General features: G+C 38.6%; 3 protein-coding genes across 7 annotated transcripts; all 3 read right to left on the bottom strand.

The window, feature by feature from the left end:
* Positions 1-602: 602 nt before the first annotated feature.
* LOC114722183 (protease 2-like) lies at positions 603-5,691 on the bottom strand. Its single transcript, XM_028908138.1, has 11 exons — positions 5,294-5,691; positions 4,928-5,106; positions 4,523-4,745; positions 4,238-4,379; positions 3,961-4,161; positions 3,613-3,744; positions 3,337-3,465; positions 2,363-2,775; positions 1,923-2,139; positions 1,617-1,807; positions 603-783 (listed from the first exon to the last, which is right to left on the bottom strand). The coding sequence occupies exons 1-11, from the start codon at positions 5,644-5,646 to the stop codon at positions 606-608; spliced, it is 2,358 nt and encodes a 785-aa protein (XP_028763971.1). The 5' UTR covers positions 5,647-5,691; the 3' UTR covers positions 603-605.
* A 1,431-nt stretch (positions 5,692-7,122) lies between these two features.
* On the bottom strand, positions 7,123-10,301 carry LOC114722194 (B3 domain-containing protein Os03g0622200-like). 4 transcript variants are annotated; one of them, XM_028908153.1, is made up of 3 exons: positions 9,449-10,301; positions 8,059-8,182; positions 7,123-7,940 (listed from the first exon to the last, which is right to left on the bottom strand). In XM_028908153.1, exons 2-3 carry the CDS (start codon positions 8,173-8,175, stop codon positions 7,410-7,412), a joined length of 648 nt encoding a protein of 215 aa, XP_028763986.1. In that variant the 5' UTR covers positions 8,176-8,182; positions 9,449-10,301; the 3' UTR covers positions 7,123-7,409. The 4 variants fall into 4 exon arrangements, with proteins under 4 accessions (XP_028763986.1, XP_028763985.1, XP_028763987.1 ...); XM_028908152.1 differs by having other exon boundaries at positions 8,059-8,177; XM_028908154.1 differs by having other exon boundaries at positions 8,059-8,177; positions 9,956-10,301.
* Positions 10,302-13,571: 3,270 nt separating this feature from the next.
* LOC114722181 (extra-large guanine nucleotide-binding protein 1) lies at positions 13,572-20,178 on the bottom strand. 2 transcript variants are annotated; one of them, XM_028908136.1, is made up of 8 exons: positions 18,406-20,178; positions 18,179-18,316; positions 17,904-18,008; positions 17,642-17,827; positions 16,730-16,907; positions 16,366-16,610; positions 14,916-15,079; positions 13,572-14,577 (listed from the first exon to the last, which is right to left on the bottom strand). In XM_028908136.1, the coding sequence occupies exons 1-8, from the start codon at positions 19,711-19,713 to the stop codon at positions 13,986-13,988; spliced, it is 2,916 nt and encodes a 971-aa protein (XP_028763969.1). In that variant the 5' UTR covers positions 19,714-20,178; the 3' UTR covers positions 13,572-13,985. The 2 variants fall into 2 exon arrangements, with proteins under 2 accessions (XP_028763969.1, XP_028763970.1); XM_028908137.1 differs by having other exon boundaries at positions 16,366-16,607.
* Positions 20,179-20,188: the final 10 nt, after the last annotated feature.

Below are 20,188 nucleotides of genomic sequence, written 5' to 3'. Positions count from 1 at the left end.
GATAGATTTATATCGGTGATTGCAAAGTCATATCATTTTGAATCCCTACTCAGTGCACACATTTTTTAATACCTGGTAGTGTCCGGAAGGTAACTGCGTCTAATAGAAAATACATATGCTTGTTAAGAAAAAATCTCGCAAGAGAGGCTGATACATTAATAGGTTTCGGCCGCCAATACAACGGAGCTGTTAAGCTCGAATAGCTGTTAACATGGTCTTTTATTACTAAAACAGACCAAAACGAAACGAAAAAACAGACAATGCAACACCATCCTCTCCGGTAAACTCAGAAAGCATCTGGGCGGAAAGTTGATAAAAACCCGGCGCCTCGGATAAAGATCTCCCTGCAGTCCCGTTGCTCTCATTTTGATTGCAATGAGATGAGGGCACTCAAATACATGTGACCGATCTCTAGCAATCAGTGACATATCAAAACTGAATTTGCACAATGCTAAATATTATTTACAGTTAATGAAGACATGATCACAGAACCCCTAAGAAAGCTGCAATCGGATGCCTAATTCATGCGCAATAGATAAGCAAATAATTCACGTATTCATTCTCATATCCAGTGAACACTACGTGGTGATGATCAGTGGGCATATCTAGGATTCCATCATCTTAATTAGAAACGCAGCTTCTAATGCTGACTCCTTGCTCTGCAGATAACGGTTTTCCTCTACTATATCTGCGGTCAAATTTAACAGTATTGGTCTTTTTGGGTCATAAATGGCAAGATCACGGACTCGTGCAACCCACTTCGCTGCTTCCCACACACCGAATCTGAATCATGATCAAAAGAGAACCGTAAGTACAATATCTGCTGTAAGCAGTTTACGTGAAGATCAGTTATGTATATTTTGAAATATCCACAAAGCACGTCATCCAAATGTTTTCATAGGGTGCAATGCACGTCCGTATTTTAAGGTGTCAAGAGCCTCGAAAGAAAAGAACCGTTATTTAGGAAATCAAGGGCTTGAAGATTCATCTAATCCAATCATACAGCATAAGATAAACCTCAATACAAGTTATTTTTGAAGGATTTAAAATTTAAAACAAGCAAAACCTCATTTTCCATAACTGCAGACTCCAGTCAGGCTGTCATCTACACAGCAGACTAACTCATGACCCGATCTAAATATACTAACATTATACTTCCAAATAAAGGAGATTTTTGTCATTACTTGCCTCAATTGCCATGTGTTAAATTAATGTTGGAACCAATATATTTTCAAACTAGTACACGCGCTTTATTCTTTACTATTTATATTTTACATTTGAAACGGCCGGCAGAAAATCCAGTCTTAGTATAAAGAACAGACCAAGACAAAGGGTACTCGAGATGAATATTTTGATACGCTCAAGCGTCAAAACACAGATAGTAATGTTACGGCAACACAATTATTGATTGAATCCAGGCCCAGCTAAAGGAAAGTAAAATGACTCAGCATAATTAAATTTCAATTAAGAACATTATGAACAAGGAATGCTAAACAAACAAGGAAAAACACTCAAGTCACTTTTTTGCCACTTTTCCATGCATACCACTGCTCCACAAATCATCCAGCTAGATAACCACCAGCTGACAGAAAGAATAATTGTCATAGGGGACTTGCCGTGTATTGAAAGAAGAGGTCACTAATACAGGTGGATAGAGAGCATCCTTCTGAATATTGTCATAAGGAGAATAATCCCGAATAGCAAGAAAATCATCAAGGTCCCCGGGGTAGCCAAACTCTTCATAGTCAACAGGTAGAAGTGGTAAGATAGGATATAGAAGAGTGTTGGTGGGATCTAAAAATGGTACCTAAAGTAGAAACCAGAAGAAAGAAGGGAATGAGAATTAATAAGATCTAAAGCAAATAAATATAAACTCCAAAGCCAAAGAAATGAAAATCCCAGGTGCAGAAATTCTTGGAAACCTTCAAGATAGCAGCACGAAATAAATCTGGGCAACGGTTGATGGCTGAAGCAACCAAAAGGCCTCCAGCACTATATCCCCAACCTGCCAGTTTATCTTCATCCACAATATCTCTTTCAATCAGGAACTTGGCACAAGACATGTAATCATTGATCGAATTATGTTTCTTTGTACGTCTGCCATCATGATGCCATTCCTTACCACAACCACCACCACCTCTGAACCATAACAGCCAAATTATAAACTTCAGAAAAAATAGGGATTCATATGGAAAGTTTGCAGATATTCAGAAGTAAATGCACAATTATATATATATATTTTTTGATAACGAAATGCACAATTATATTCAGAAGCAAATGCACAATTATATTTGATAACAAGCAGAACAATTTAAGAATGTTTGTATAAAAAGTGTATACTGCCGTTTTACTTGGGGCTTACCTAACATCAGCATAAGCAATGACCCAACCACGATCCAAGAGGCTTTTCAGTTCACCATGCCACCGTTTATCAAGCAACTCGCCATAAGCTCCGTGTCCATGCAGTAACCCGGGCCTTTTATTCTTGTTCTTACTGTCATGTGCAAAAACAATAGTCAAAGGAACCATGACCCCATCAAATGAAGGAACATCATATTGTTCACAAGCATAGAACTCAGAAAGACTATTCCATAAAAGGTCATCTTGAACATCGGCATTCAAAGAATTGGAACACTTGGGGTATGAGGTGTCCCGGCTTATACTTGCAGAACTTGTACCATACAGTACTTGTGTTCTTTCCCGAAGCAGATTTTGCTGTTGAATGATGGTCCAACAACCAGTTGTCAGGTCATAATCAACCACAGCATCAGGCATCTGCAAGAAAGCTTGATATGGTAAATATCTTAGGATTTGTAGATGGTTTCTTTCAACCCAAGTTGCTAGTCACCACTGTAAAATGACCAACAAAGGCCAGAGTAAATGAATTTAGGTGTTGTTCTAACGAATATGTAACGATGGGCTTATTATAAATTGGCATAAAGAATAACTGCTAAGGACCAAAGTAGTAGTAGACCGAACAAACTTAGAAAGCAAAAAAATAACACCCGTGTAATGTTGCATATACCCAGAAAAAAGTGTAAAGTCGCAGGAAAATCAACATGAAGAGAAAGAGATTCACCAATAATCTATGAAATAATTGAACTTTTACTCACTATTTGCACCATCATCCATGAGATGAATAAGCTATATTCCTAAACAGATCAATAACAAATTAATATCAAAACATCCTAACCATCTTGATACCATGGGACCCGTTCAGCATTGATTGGTCAGTGGTCATTTATAATTCTTATGATATGGAAATGAAATATATAAAAATCCATAAAAGCAAGTGAAGAGACCATCTCCAAAATCATTAAAAACATAATCACATACCACAGGTGATGATATTATAAAGCGCATCACTGATGAGAAGTAGTCATAATTAGGTCCAGGTGAAATTTGACAAACATGTTTTGGAAGAGGCAAATACTGTAGGTCCAGCTCCCTCAGTTTAATAGTCCCCTGCCCACAAAACAAAGAGGCCGAAAGGAAACACACTAAATGAGATCATAAAGTATGCATGCACCAAAAGTTTTATCTGCTGACTTACCCAAAAAAAAAAAAAGTTTTATCTGCTGAAGCAACGACATTTAAATGCACTTTCATTACCTTCCCAGAGGGTAGCGGCAGTGTAACAGAACAAAGCTGAAACTTTCGCCCTTCCCTTGTAATGAGCACTAAGTATTTATCACAAAAATCGACATCCTCCACAATCAAATTTTGGTCATTAACAAATACTTCCTGCAGTTTATATAACATGCTACACGAATTAAATTACTAAAATCAAGTAAAAGCAGTATATATTAACAAGTCAAGTAAGTATTATAAGTACCACAAGATAGAGTCTCACATTATATTTCATTGCCTAAAATAATCAATTATATAATTAAAATTTCAAAGAATAATTGAAAAAAAAAGAAAGCAAACCACGGATAACTAACCAATGCTTCAACCTACCTCCCATTTTCTTGGATTTGAAAAATCATTCACTGCACTGCGAAGAAGATAATGACTATCGGCTGATTTGCCACCTTTTGGAGCATCTGTAAATAAATAAAGGAAACCTTGATGATGCTCTACTATGCAGTGAGCTAGAGCATCACACTCCCAGACTAATGTCATGCCCGACAAAGGATCAGCTGCATTTATCAGAAAGACCTAAAATATGGTTACGATCACTAAATGATTGAGAGTTGATAAGGATCTTGGCTTGTTGGATTCTACAATATGGTACCTTTGAAGACATTATAGAGAACGTATTTACAGTCACAAAACGGAAATCTTTTGTGTGTCTTATATTAATGTGAACGCCTTCATCACATTCTTCCAGAAGCAGTACATCCTCATCAGTTGATCCAATCATACTGCAGTAGATCCTATACAGCGGAGTTTGGGATATTCAGAAGTTACATAAATTTCACTGCTGATAATCTCAGACGTATAAAAAACAAAGGGTTTTTCCTTATACTTCTAATGCTTGAGGGCAAAAAGGAATTGATAAACTGAGCAATTTACCCACCGGTAGGGTCTCTTCATGTGATCTGTTACAACATAAAGCAATCCTTGCCCATCTTTTGCCCATGCCAAATTCGAAACCCGATCTGCCTGAGGCTTGCTACATAACGAACCAGAATTTAAATTTCTCACAGACAGCTTAAAGCAGTCATTTTCTTTATCATACATAGTGTACGCAAGAAACTGATGGTTGGGTGAAATTTCCGACAATTCTTCGTAAGCATAACCTATACAAGTAAGGAAAATTTTTAGCAGTTACGACAACTCTATTTACTTACAGAGAACCAAAGGTGCTTTTTCTTTCGCGTTAAAAAGCAATCCAACCCTTTTCTTGTCATAAGAGTACAAAAGTCCTAACTACATTGCACTAAGATAACTGTACACAGAAAAGAATTAAGATTGATAATACCGCCAAATCTCTCTGCTTCTTGATTATAGTCTAGGAGCTTCTGCTCAATTCTCTTCCCTGATGCAAAATCGAATCCTGCCGAAGGAGATTTATTTGATATAAACTCCTCGTTCAGGCTCGCCAACCTTCTACACAGAACAGGGTACTGCTTTCCTTCTTCAGCACGTCGATAATACAACCTGCACACACCAACATCTACTTCGAAGTAGTAGAAGGAAGAGTAGAAACGCTAACACTCCGAAGTTGGAAGCAAAAATAGGGGGAACTTGCTGGGTATGCTAAAGTTATTCGTTTCAACAACAAAAAGCAGGACATTTGAGAGAATAATCTGAGCGAGATGAGTTGAGAGAGAGGCGAGATACGTACCAAGGGCCCCAGCGAAGTGGAGGAGTAGAAAGTTCAAAGGCCATTCGGGCGGCCATCTCTGATTGGAGCTTACTCTGGAGGCGCTCAGTCTCAGACATAACTGCCTCCGTGTATTTCTCCTCCTGCTCCATGTAAACGTCCATATGGCGCATGGCCACCTTGTCATTAAGATTAGACATCCAACTGTACGGGTCCTCCCACGTAATCCCATGGAACTCAAATTTCTGAGGCTTCTTTGGAGGCTTTGGAGGCGTCGGTGGAGCCGCTGGCTTAGGAGCCTTATAGTGGCGAAGGTGGCAATTGCCACGGCGGCTCTGCCTACTAACGCTGCCGAACCGGAATAACAGGCGCATAGTTGGGGGTCTTGCTCGGTGTTTCAGGAACAGGGGAAGGTTTTAGGTTCAAGCCTCGACTGTTGTTTATTTTCGCTTTTTACGACCCTCGTCGTATGAACCAGAACGGGTTTGGGCATATTTATATTTAAATATTATTTACTAAAAAATAATTGTAGCAAAATAAAAAATGTTAAAGATTTTTAAATATGTAAATTACTAAAAGAAAATAAGTTTTATAATATAATACTTTATAATAATTGAATTTCATATGAATATAAATTGTTAGGAAAAATGTGTATATATTTTTTTACACTCTCAACCTCTTCATTAAGAGGGGTGAGATGATGTCATTTGAGCTCAGACTGATTAGCAGCAAAAATGTATATAACTATAGATAGAAATTGAAAAATAATATCAAAAATATTAAAGCTGAGTTGATAACTTCTACCACCTTAAAATTTCCCAAATTTTAGCTGCCCAATTAGTGGTGTAATTAAAAAACAAAGTATGTCCTTTTACAAGATTCAATCAACTAAAAGACATTTGTTTGAAGGGGGAAAAACAAACGAGAAAGGAAGGGGAAAAAGGAAGCAGAAGACGCAGGTCTGGTACTAAAAGGCAGGCTGCTTTTCTCGTAGTGTGGTTTTGTCGTCCAACTGGGTTCTGTAAATTTGGCATTCAAATTCATATGGAGAAGCAACTATACCGAAGGCTATAGTCTAATCTTCCTCTCTTTTCTGAGTTTTCTCTTTATTCTGTGTCCTTGATGATTGAGGTCATTGGTGGCTTTTTAGTCTTGAATCTCATGGAAGTTACTACAATTAGGGTGTGTTTGGATGAAACCAAACCGTGGTTTGAAAAAGTGATTCTGGAGAATAGATTCTGGAAAAAATAGATTCTGTGAAGAATAGATTTTGTAAAAAAGTGATTCTGAGAAGTGAGAGTGTTTGGATAGTTGTTATCAGAAGCACTTTTTATATATACAAATTACTATAAAAAAGACATAAGTTAATATGATAATTACAGAAAAAATAGATTTTATGATATATTTTAATTTGAAGAAATAAAATTGTTAATAATATGTTTTTTACCAACATAATTAATAATACATAAGATAATATAATTAATAAATAATTAATGTCTATATATATTTATAAAATATAAGATTAAATATATTTATAAAAAATATGTTTATAAAAAAAAAAAACAAGATACATATCATATAGGCCCTCACACTCTCCCTTTTTTCTCCAAAAGCAAAAAAATTTTGCTTTTTCCAAAACCATGGTTTTGGAGTCAAAACCATGGTTTTGACCCAAAACCATGGTTTTGGTTTTTGGAGAGGCTGTTTGGGTAGCATTTTCCCCAAACCATGGTTTGGGTCCCCAAACCATGGTTTGGGGTACTATCCAAACAGAGCCTTAATCTTGTATTAGCTTAAAAAGAGACCTGGAGTTCAACGGTGTTAGGCTTATACTCACATTTAAGGGAGTGGAACAAAGCAAGTCCGCCGATCAGAACCATTAATAATATTATAGATTCTGCTACAACATCAGTAAACGCAGATCCCATGAAGGTAATGATCAAGTTCATGGAAGTCACCTCAACAAAAAAATTAGAATGAACGTGTCTCTTGTAGACAGCACGGGGTGCCAGTCTGCCAGATATAAGCCCCCCAAAAACCACGACATTCATTTAACTTGCTTGAGTTCATGGTGGACTGATTTTTAACTCCTTTCCTGAAGAGGTCAAGTCAATAATAAATCGGGTTTTCTGAGCTGTTACTTTTTTCTTTTCGGCCAGAGGTCTTCTTTCCTATCACCAAAAGTTTCTATGTTTGAATTGCTGGCCTCAAAGCTGGTTCCAACGAGCACCGAAGTTTTGCTTTTCAGGTTTCTTTCTCGCACCTCTCCGATCTCACCATCTCTACCTTTTAGTTTATCTTTCTTTACCTTTCCCTCCGTTTCTTCCACATCAGTAATTTGCAGAATTTTCTCCTCGTCATTTTGAAGAAAGCATTCATTTCTAGTGCACGAAATGTGTTTATTGACGAAAAAAGCACCTTCTCTTTCACATCCTGTTTCATCAAAAATGGAGACATTGAAAGAAGAGTATCCAATGTAGTGGAAGACAAGAAAATCTCTTTCTGCCAAACTGTGGTCCTGCACGAATTTTTCCCAACCAATCTGAAAAACAATATCATCATCAGTTCTTGCAATTTTCACAATCCACACATTTCTACTCGGCCCTATAAGTCTTGCAGCACTCCGTAGTTCCTCCTTAAAATGACTCACAAACTTTCTTGGAATTCGCTGTAAAAAAGTTGAGAATCCATCAATACCTGTAGCTTCTGAAACCTTGAAGAGATATTCAGTTGAAATCGAAAAGAAAAACGTCTACATGACTAGTATTTTAAGCTGTTTCACTCACCAGCTGGTTTCTGAAATCGCCCATCATTAGCTTGAAAAATTGGTGTCTATTGGGAGCGAATTCCGTCCAATATATATGTCTTTCCAACGCTCTGCATCTTTCTCCAGTTTGCCCCATTTCTAAACTTGAAGGAAGAGGGAGAAAATGTGAGGACATGCATGCTTGCATCTATCTACCTACCTACCTACCTACCTACCTATCTAATGCATACATACATACATATATATATTTGGTCAACGCGGAAAACTAGCAGTGAATACGCACATTGTCTTCGGACAAACAGCTCAAGATCAAGACAAACCAAAACATGACAGAAGAAGAAAACGGCAAAAACACAGATCCAAAAACTAGAAGCATATAGAAGAAAACAAGAGTAATTAGGCGTTTGAAAACCTGACCAAGGAAGGCACGGGCACAATCTCTTTTAACAACACATTATCTATTCCAATGATAGCTAAGTGGACAAGGCAGGCCACCCAGCAATAGTTCATCAAAGAAGCTGGATCAAGTGAAATAGAAAAATAAGAAACTCAAAGCCTCCAAATCTGTAGTCCTCTGATTTCCACTGATTTCTATCCCGTGTTTTTTATTCTCAAAAGATGACAAACTAAAGCAGTTCCGGCATTTCAAAAATATTGGTCTTTGGCAATATAACCCAGGCATCTTTTAAGAACAATTCTAAGCCAAAAACATCCCGGTGGAACCCATTGCAAGTCATCCTTAATGCTTAACCCAATTTGTCTCACAGGGTCAGCCAAGCCATTCCAAACATTAGCATGCTGGAGGTCAAGAAAGTTAAGACATATCATAGCATTAGATGAATACTGAGCATTATAATCCCCTTCCCAATAGTGAACATCCAAAGCAGTGTTACTAGCAAAAAAAGCAGCATTAGCAACGGCCTCTACCCATGCAGCATTATCTAATTTACACTAATAAACTGAGAGATCTTTCCAAAAACATTAGCCTGCATGAGAGAATTATCAACCATGCAATAGCATAGAACAAGTCATTCCAATCTGTTTTGGACTCACCGAGGGCACCATTAAGAAGAGGGGGATCTAATTCCAGACAACAATAACAGATCAAGGTCTAAGTTACGTCCACTAGGAGGGGGAAATTCAAAAACGAATACCTTGAGTTCAAGTATAAGAAGGCCTCAACCTATCAACTCAACACCATTAAGAGGAGGGATCTAATTCCAGACAATAATAACAGATCCAGGTCCAAGTTACGACCACTAGGAGGGGAAAATTCAAAAACGATACCTTGAGTTCAAGTATAAGAAGGCCTCAACCTATCAACTCAACAGCAATGAGTTGCATTCTAGAAAAAGATTCCCTTCACTGGGCACCACATTGTGATCGGTCTAAAACAGCATTGAACTCACCTCTAATGCCAACCCACAAAGTTTCCAGTCGCTTCCACCTCATATCCCCACAAATCATTTGGATCCATGTACAAATCGATGAAGCTCCTTTCCTCTTCTTTCTCGAAGCCGTTTCACTTGCACCCGGATCTGATGCTCCAAAAGCTTTCGACTCCTCAGCGAATTCACCGGCATATCACCAAACAACAATCGCAGTGATTAAACTTGCACACCCTAGCACCTCACGAGCCCACCCAAGAGGTCAGAAAAAAACAGAGATAGACTCCGATCAGGATGGAGGCACTCTTGAAAAAAGGCACATAGATTTAGCCTAGTATATCTCACTAAAACCAAGTAATTCATAACTAAGCGACACATAAGCACATCAGCTGAAAGAGTATGCCAGAATCGATTACCACTTTGTTGCAGAAAATTCATGTTACAAAGAAAAGGCTGCAACCGAAGATAATTTTAAAAAGGGGTGGGAGGGAGTAGCATAGAGATGTACATATTTTATGCCTTTCTTACCGTAACCTCTGACTTTGCAAATATAAGCGCTGAGGTTTATTAATGAAGCAACGAAGATTGGCGTATGATCAACTCGTATGCCTCGGGTCGAAGGGCAATATTGGATCTGTTCAACTTACGCACACAGCAGTTGTGGTTGGCAAATGCAGATTGCTCTGTTTCACAGGCGATAAAGAAACGGGTTTGCTCTTTTCTGCCACAGCCATCAGCTTTTCAGGAATGGCAAGGGCTACGGCCAGCGGCTTCAAATCCACTATCTGATTATGGTAGGAGATCAGCTCCTCTGACTTCAAAAGATTGGATGCACGGAGCAGCATTCTCCTTTTGCATAAGCGTTTTCAGAATTTGATGGTGACGCCCTCACGCTTGTTTCTAATTTTAGCTGATGCGTACGGGAGGGGTCATAAATGCAGCCGAACAGCGGAAAATTGAGAGCTTGCCATTTATTAACGCGCGGGGGCAGGAGCTCTCGCGTACAATTTGACGATTTAAATTTTAAACCTTTTTTTAAGATTTTAAATTAAACTCCCATTCGAGCATTGAGTCGTCAGTCGTCACCGTACATTCAATCAGCTTCATGCTTCAGTCCAAAAAAAAACTAGCTTCATCCCGTTTTATTTGGGAAAAAAAGAAGAGAGAGAGAGAGCATTCAGATGCATATATTTAATATTTACAATTTTTTAAAAATAGACCTTGAAAAGGCTTATGATAGAATGTCTTGGTGTTTTGTTGAAAAAGTATTGAATGAAATTGGATTGGATGAACATGTTATAAAAGTCATAAAGATGTGTATTAGCACTCCTACTTTGGCCCTTATGTGGAATGGTGTGAAAAGAGAGGTTCTTATACCTTCAAGGGGTTTGAGACAAGGTGACCCCTTGTCACCATACTTGTTTGTTCTAGGAATAGAGAAGTTAATACACTTGATTGTTGATAGTGTTAATTTGAAGAGGTGGAATCCAATAAGAATGAGAAGAAGGGGCACTGCTGTCTCACATTTGTTGTTTGCTGATGATGTTTTATTGTTCTGTGAAGCGAATTTAGATCAGGCTATAAATATTGTTGAGATTCTAAAGAAATTTGGCCATGTATCTGGCCAAAAGATCAACATAAACAAAACCAGTGTTTTCTTTTCCAAGAATATTGATAGAAAAATACAGAACGAAATTTGTGACTTGACAGGCTTCAAGAAAATGGAGGATTTAGGGAGGTATTTGGGAGCCTATATTACCAAGGGGAGGAGTAATAAGGAGAAGTTTCAGTTTTTAATTGATAAAATGCAGAATAAGTTGAGTGGGTAGAAAAAACAAAATCTGTCATTGGCCGGAAGGCTTACTCTTGTGCAATCTGTGACAAATCAATTGACAAATTTTCAAATGCAGCACTCTTTTATACCTATAGGTGTAAAGAAGCACTTGGAAAAATTACAGTGAGATTTTATTTGGAATAGTGATGAGGAAAGGAGAAAAATTCATGCTATTGGTTGGGATTTGTTGTGTACAAGAAAGGAGAAAGGGGGGTATGGCTTGAAAGATTAGGGTGTAATGAATGATGCTCTATTGGGCAGAGTGGGATGGAATTTAATTGCAAAGCAGAGGAGCTTGTGTTCTATGGTTCTAACAAGGAAATATAGTAGACGTATGAATCAAATTGAGGAATGTACTGTCAAAAATATAGATTCAGAGATATGGAAAAATGTGGCTCGTTTATGGCCTCAAGTAACTCAGTATGTGAGCTGGGAAGTGGGAAATGGTGAGAAAGTTAGGTTTTGGAGGGACTATTGGGTGGATAAAGGAGTTAAGTTGGAAGATGAATGTACAATCCAAGTTGCTGATGTAAATCTGGATTATAAAGTTAAGGATATGGTGGATAATAATGGACAATGGGACTATGCAAAACTGGATATGTGTGTTTCTGAAAAAGGGAAGAACCTTATACGTGCTGTACCGCCTCCTGATGCTGAATATGGGGAAGATGAAGTTAGATGGGGGTCAGCTCTACAAAATAAGTATTGTGTGGCTGATATGTACAAATTACTGAAAAAAGAGGAGGGTGAGGTGGATGTGTTGTGGAGGAAGATTTGGCATTGAAAGGGGCCTAGAAGAATTCAAGTGTTCCTTTGGATGGCTAGTCACAATCGCTTGCTCACTGCAGAAAGGAGAAGTAGGCTAATGGGAGGCAATGCCTTGTGTTACAAATGTAATGTGGAACCCGAGACTACCATGCATGTTCTGTGAGATTGTGTTTGTGCTAAAGAGCTATGGGGACAGTTGGGGGAGAGTGATTACAACTCAAATTTTTACCTGATGAATGACAAAGAATGGTTCAGATGGTGTTTGAGCAATAAAGATGAGAGGAAAGTTGCTGGATTTGGAATTACTTGCTAGTTATTATGGAATTGGAGGAATAAAAGTTTATTTGTGAATGGTTTTGTAATGCCAGACGACAGAAGTGCCATTGTTAGAAGATATGTAGTTGAAATTAGAAATTCTGTGTGCACCAATGATGGGCTTGTTGGCAAGAGGTATGAGAGGCTTATTTGATGGGAAGTTTCGGAGACTGGTTGGGTAAAATTAAATACGGATAGGGCATCCAAGGGTGGGAATATATTGGGCTCGATGTGGTGGACTGTTAAGGGGGTGCAATGGGAAATGGATCAGGGGATTCTCAAGAAAATTGGGATCTTGCTCGGCTATAAAAGATGAAATCTGGGCCGTGATCTCTGGTTTGCAGATGGCGCACATGGCTGGGATCAAGCACCTGATTGTGGAATGCAACTCCCTAGCTGCTGTTAATATTCTGACTAGTATAGTTGATGATTTTGATTGTATTGAAAAATGTAAAGGCTGAGCTAGATATATTTGTGAATGCTAGGATACAACATGTTTATAGGGAAGGCAATACTGTTGTGGATTGCCTTGCAAATTACAGTTTTGAGATAGATATGGAGGAGATGATTTTTGAAAGCCCTCCCCAGGTTGTAGGAAGACTGTTATATGCTGACTGGGTGGGAGTTGCTATCCCACGTTCAGTGATGATGCAATAATATTAGGCCTTTGAGCCCCATACCTTTCACCAAAAAAAAAAAATTTACAATTTTTCTTTTTTTTTTTGGTACTAAGAATTTTGCTTATTTTCATTAGACTGAAAGATACTAACAATTCTTAAGAAACCTCAGGTCCTCACTTTTAATCAGTTTTCTATGATTTTTATCATATCTTTTTAATTTCACTTAATTTTAATAAAAATTTATAGCTTTTTATCTTAAGTTCTCATAATTTCCTCTTATTTTTAATCAGATAAAAATATAAGAACCTGGTTAAAAATTAGATAAAACTATAGGTAATATTATGAAAACCCACAAATTAATTTGCTCACAAATTAAAAACAAGTACTTCGCGGGAAATAAATTAAAAACAAATAATAATATTCATACGTACTCTTTGATGCCTTTGGCGGAAAAGGATAAAAAGGAAAAGAAAAGCACTCTGACATCATAGTATGTCACGCTCGACTGTAGAAGTATTTCTTTTTATTGGGAAAAAGGGGCACAGTTTCGCAACAATTCCTTTCCACAATTCGCATTTGTATTTTACCATAACCAAGTCCACAGACGCCTCAAAAGGAAATGTTCCCCTGGGAGCTCATGCATTAATATTTCAATCAAAATACTGAACACGAATTGTCTACGACTCTACCTCATCTATTAATGGACGAAAGTCGATTTGGTATTCAAATTTGTAAATGAGAGGAGCCTGCCTATCAATCAAATATACAAATACAAACCTCAATATATTACTTTACCATGTTAAAAAAAAAAAAAAAAAATCAACATTACACCCCAACCTCAACCTCGGGGGCTTGAGGACATGGCTGAACCGCGGGAAACCTACAGGCGCCTAGCGCATCTTACAACACCAGTGTGCGGAAGGAATGCGCTTCCCTGTTACTCTTCGTTAGAAATATATGTATGTACAAAAGGGCATTAAACAAGTCAAATGTGACTTAGAATTCCCGTCTCAATTAGCAATCAGGGAGAGAATGAACTCGCCTCAGTGCTATACATCGAGTACTCACTGACGCTGAAGTTTGGTCTCTCTTCATTCCACTTTAAAATCTCTTTAGCATATTTGAGTGCTACGTCAACACTATCAGGCTCCAAACCCTTCACTAGGGATACATACAACTTCCGCCCAGTAAGCGATGAATAAAGCCTCTTGAACTTGACTGCTATGTAATGGGAAGCCAGCTGACCAAGGGAAGGGCTACTGTTGATACTGTTGCTGTTGCTGCTCGAGCGATGTCGGCTAATAAGCGGATGAAAATCAGAGAACCAGTCGCACTGGGTCAATGAAACTTGTTCTATTTTCTCCTCAAATTGATCATATTTGTTTAATATCAGTAGGAAGTCCATCTGATCAAAGGTCGGATGGGTGACGATGGTTTCAAAAAACTTCCTGCTCAGTATCATCTTGTTACAGAGACAACCATTTCCATCAAGGGAATACTGATCATAGTCATTCAAGGCAACACAGAAAAGGACCATTCCCACATCTTCAAACATCTCAAGCCACTTGCAATTTTCCCCTAATCCTTTTGCTTGTACTCTTATTAGTTGATACCTGCGAACCAACCAAAAAGAACCAATAAAATACGGTAAAGGTTAAAACCACTTCATGGCAGTGGGACAAATTCCTCGCTTTCCACGAAATTTATTAGACACAATTGCATTTATGAAAAGTCAGCATCATCGCAAAAGTTTTCCGTCATTAGTCTAGACAAGGCTTTAGCAACAAATGTATGTAGTTGAATGCATCTTTCCAACAAGAGTTACAAGGAACAGAGGTCAACTTATAAGTCTCAATCTGTCAAACACAATATTTCAATAATGAAAACAGGGTGGGCTTTGTCTCAGCACATTTCTCACATATAACAAAAGAAATACACAAAGTTCACCCACCTTGTCAGAGAATCATGCAAGTCAGCAGTATCAACAGTTTCATCAGGAGCAGACTGGGGAAATGAGAACTCAACACAAGCAAGCCCATTGGATGAAGTAACTCCCTCAGCGTATAGAATATCCAAATCTGAGGGTTCATAATCAGGCCTCAATATCTCAACGGCCTAAACAGAGAGTTACCGTTAGAAAGATTGTGGATGAAAAGCACAAGTTCCAAGGTCACTAATTCAACAATATTTTTCTATAAAGAGTAAATAGGAATGGAAGCATTAAGAAGGTTTCAACATTCTAATTCTTAAAGGACTGAACAAAGCAGTTTCTGGGTTTGTTCATTAAGAGCAGTATTAACAGTAACTTTAAGCCCCTAAACTGAAGTCTGGCCTAACAAGTTATCCAAGATTAAAATGTGTCTACGAGGATTGTTCAGGGACAATAAATCAAACTTGTAACTCTTACAATGAAATGCATCAGCCCAATTTCCAGCACGCAATTGTCAATTCTCTCAATCTCTCTGTCCAAGGAACCTTTTTAGAGGGTAAAAAACAACATTAACTAACAGTCTACCACCATTGAAAAACACCTCATGTAGCTATTGAGTTTATCACTCCACAGGTTTGCTCATTTTTCAGGGACAACAAATCAAACTTGTAACTCTTAGAATGAAATGCATCAGCCAAATTTCCAGCACGCAATTGTCAACTCTCTCAATCTCTCTGCCCAAGGAACCTTTTTAGAGGGTGAAAAAACAAATATGAACTAACAGTCTACCACCATTGAAAAACACCTCATGTAGCTATTGAGTTTATCACTCCACAGGTTTGCTCATTTTTCAGGGACAACAAATCAAACTTGTAACTCTTAGAATGAAATGCATCAGCCAAATTTCCAGCACGCAATTGTCAACTCTCTCAATCTCTCTGACCAAGGAACCTTTTTAAAGGGTGAAAAAACAAATATGAACTAACAGTCTACCACCATTGAAAAACACCTCATGTAGCTATTGAGTTTATCACTCCACAGGTTTGTGCATTTTTCAGAGCTGACTGGTTGAAGATAAATTCCTTGAACACAATTAAATTTCTTTCCATGAGAAATTTAGCTAAATTTTGCGAAGACGTCTACATTATGGCACTTCAATGAACTTTCTTTTTTTGAAAATAAAAATTGACACTGGGAAATCACAACCGATCTGTAGAAGATCCTGAGTTCAAACTTCAAACCTGAAGCAATTAAAACTTCTTCACAGATAGCAGTGGTTAATTTGTGTGAGCAAAAACAAATAATGTACCACCACCTCTGCTTATTACCACTGATGAAAACAAATACGTAGGGTTCAGTTCAAATTCAATGGTTAAAACCGAGTGAGTCATCATCTCATTGACAAGATCACATAAAAAAAAAATTAAAATTATTGATAAAATCAATTCAATAAACAAGGCAATGGTCTTACCCGCTCTATGAAATAACTGGCCACATTGGGTAGCATTTCTAATTCCCTTCTTCTTTCATACGTAGCCTTGACAGCAGAGTCATTCCACAACTCCTCAATTAATGGTGCATATTCACGAGTAGCAGCTGGAAAGATAGCATCAAGTTTGCCTGATACCATAGTTCTGAGCAGCCAGTCAGAGAATGCTTTCAACCTTGTGCCAATTGAATAAATTGTTTTGTCGTCAAAATCTGAACAGTTTCCTGCTGAAATCCAAAAATGTGCACCGGTAAATTTTTCATTGCAAATGGACAAGAAGATAAAATCTACTCGATGTGTTGTCATTAAAATCAACAGTGGGAATGAGTAAAAGTGGCCTTCATACCTGCGGTGTTTCCTGCAGAAGATTGCCTGTTCTTTAAAGCTGCAAGGCATTCATCTTCAAAACGTTCACGACCCTCTAGAAGTATGCCTAGATAGGCATAGACATTGCTCTGAATGGTAAGTTTAATATTTTCACGTTCATCTTCAGAGAAAGGGGTACTTTTGTACAGAATCTTGGCCTGACAAGCATTTTACAGTTCTATCAATACACTGATTTCTTAAGTTGACGTGGCACATATCGTATATGATATATATAATCTCATCCAGCAACACTATCGAAAGAAGCCGAATAGTAAAAATAGTATTTCAGCTTTCAACAAGATTCAACAACCAGCCAACCATCTTTCAGGCCACCATCACATGTGGCCGCAAATAAAGAGCAATAAATAGCACGAAAACACCTGATATCTTTCTTTCAGGAATCAAATAGAAAAGGGGGGAGGATGTGAAGAATAAAAACAGATATCAAATCATTCCTCCCCTCATTTTGTTCACAAACAAAAGTCTGGAGTCAACAATGCCTCAATTACTAATTTACCATATTATCTATGTCAATGTCCGCAACAATAGTTTCCCAACTAATGCCAGAATTTGGCCATTTATAATAGAGAAGGGGAAGGAAGAAGACAAAAATCAGCACCCATAGAATGACCTCATGAAGGAACTTTTCCCAAATCTCAAAAGTTTATAGAAATAATTTTTTCCTAGCAATCACAGTAGGTTTTGAAATGGCTAGATACTTTATTGTCATGTTTAGACAAGTCCAAAGAAGCCTTTCTTATATCATTCTCCAGTCACTTAAAGAAATGACAATTTTCATCAGTACATGCTTACGAATCACATTTACTGATCCTAGCTCAAACAAACAAGCATGACCTGATTAACGGACTCAACTATGAAATAATATTCTCACCTGCTTAAAAATAGTGCTCGTTCCAGAACCGCTGTAACCAACTAACAGGAGCTTCTGAACTATTCCATGCTCAAGGTAATCGGGAACTGTTCTGCTAACCGGATTGGTGATTTGTTCTCCGAAAGAATTTGACGATTTTGAAGGAACAGGGAGAGACAGCAGTGCACATACAAGCTTCGTTCCAGCCTAGTGAGTAAAATAGAACTATTAAAAATTCTATCACCGTAAATTCATATATCAGAAACACAGGCAAATAGACCACCTTTCCCCATATATATCCTCTTGTATTCTTCTGTCCCTCTTCTTGGTATGAACCATCTTCATTGACCCAAAAATGTGGGTTGCCAGCACATTGAACCCCTGCCAACTGCAAAACAGAAACAATAAAAATGAAAAGTAAGTATTGCCAGCACAAGATCCCTTTCTCTGGGCCCCAAAATAAAGTAAAGGAAAAGAGTGCGAGATTCCTTGATTAGAACTAGGATTGAACTAGAGAAAGCCCTTCAAAAATATAGCTTCATGCACAGAAAATTCAACCTGCAACATTCGAAGCTCAGCCTTTGTTATTTCTCGACCATTGATGAAAACCTGAGTGTTTCCATTGCTGGCATCCGGTTTGATGAGACCCCCAACATTTAGATGGGGACTAATAATTCTGGAAGGCTTCTGTCCTTCCTGCGCATTTCACCAAAAACACAAAGAAGTCAGTGTCCGCAGTAAACCAAAGAGTGAAGCAGAAAGCAAATTAAAAGAAAAAACAATACCTTCCCCCACAGACCAGATACTTTATCATACCAATAATTTCCTGGCTTAAGCTTCTTCGGAGGATTTGGGCAGTTCAGCAGAGTAACCAGTTCCTCAGGAGAAAGAGAATTTCCATTCACACAAATGTATTCAGCTGGCAACTGATTTACTTCACAAGACCTCTCCGCCTTCATTATCTGTCGAACCTCCAAGTCATTAAGCAGTCGTTTGAGTATCCGAGAACATTTTCCCAAATTCCCTCGTTTTGACTCGTCAATTGGGAATCCTATGCAAGTGACACATTTACGTCCTTCAGGCATTGACCCCATAGCTCTTAACACACAATTGCTACAATACTTTGCATCGCAAACAAGGCAAACTTCTTTTTCAGTGAATCTATTTCCTTTCAAGCATCGATAGCATGACCCTTTCTTTCCCTTTGTTAGAGGTTCTCTTTTCACTGGTCTTGTTTCACTCTCTTCTTCGCATTCCTCATTTAAAGCGTCATCCGAGTCGACGTTGAATGTAACAATATGAGGGCGTATAGAATCACAATCTGGCTCATTGTCACAATCCGCAGTCTTTAAGGAATAAACCCTGGAGGACGGATAATCTAAACTCAACACAGATTCAGTGGAACCCCAATCTTGTTGATTTGAATCATTACAATCAAAACTCTCTTTTCCACAGTTCGAAGTCCTCAAAACACTCGAGCTTCTTCCTGACTTGTCAAAACTGTCGGAAAATTCCCCAGTGCTCAGGCTTCCAGCATCCCTCAGTAACTCGTGCGAGTGTTCGTGACTAATAGAGTTGGAGTCTAGCACCCTGGAGCTGACCGCCACGTCCGACAATTCACCAGAGACGTAATTCCCATTCGAGAACTCAAATGCTCCCGAGCTACTCAATTCACCCGATAACTCACACACATTACCCTGCGTAACACTATCTTCAAAGGCAATCACGGAAGTTGGGGACACTGTTCTTTCGGAACCTAACTCTAGTTCTTTCGACGAGCTACCGCCACCATCCTCCCTACTCGGATCAAAGGCAATGACCGAAGTCGGGGAAACCGAGGGTTCAGAGCCAAGTGGGTTGAGCTCCTTGGAGAATCTCCCCCTCGGAGGTTCCGGCGCCAAGAGCGGTTGGACAACCGGCAAGGATCGTTTATCTGATAAGGGAACCTGAGAAACCACTGCAGCCACCGGGATTTTCTCAACGCTTATGGGCACAGCCTTGGGAAGATCGAAGGCAACCGGCGGTCCGTTATACTCAACAGCGAATGAATATGGGACTCCATCATCGCCCTCGGGCGTCCTAGCAGGAGACATGCTCGATAAATCTAGAAGATATAAAAATAATCTCTAACCCTAATTTCAAAGCAAAGCCAGGTCTCGAACCTCCAATAGGAGGAGGACAAAAACACCATCAAAGTAAGCAGTAGCAGAATCTCCGTCCAAAACGAAACTGAATTTGAAAACAAAGCAAAGAATAGTTTGCAAAAGAAAATAGGGCCAGGGTATAGGTAATGCACAGAAAAAGGAGAAAGAAAGCCTAATGGGCAGTGAGAGCAGAGGGAGGGAGCAATGGGCGAAAGGAGGAAGTAAATAAGATGAAGAGAATGCTACTATGCTAGTAGGAAGGGGCTGACGTTGAGCGCAGGCAAATGGAGGAGAAGGGAAGAAAATGGAAAAAGAGAAAACCAAATCTGGGAAAATCCATAGGAAGGTGGAAGTGGGTGTCGGAGTTGCGCTTGGAGAAGAAAGGAAAAAGGGTAGTCGGGCAAAGTGAATGAGGCGAATGAAA

This window comes from Neltuma alba, unplaced genomic scaffold (assembly GCF_004799145.2).
Source record: "Neltuma alba isolate B1F8T4 unplaced genomic scaffold, ASM479914v2 tig00012086_pilon, whole genome shotgun sequence".
Taxonomy (NCBI): domain Eukaryota; kingdom Viridiplantae; phylum Streptophyta; class Magnoliopsida; order Fabales; family Fabaceae; genus Neltuma; species Neltuma alba.
This window is presented reverse-complemented; position numbering and strand designations above follow the sequence as displayed.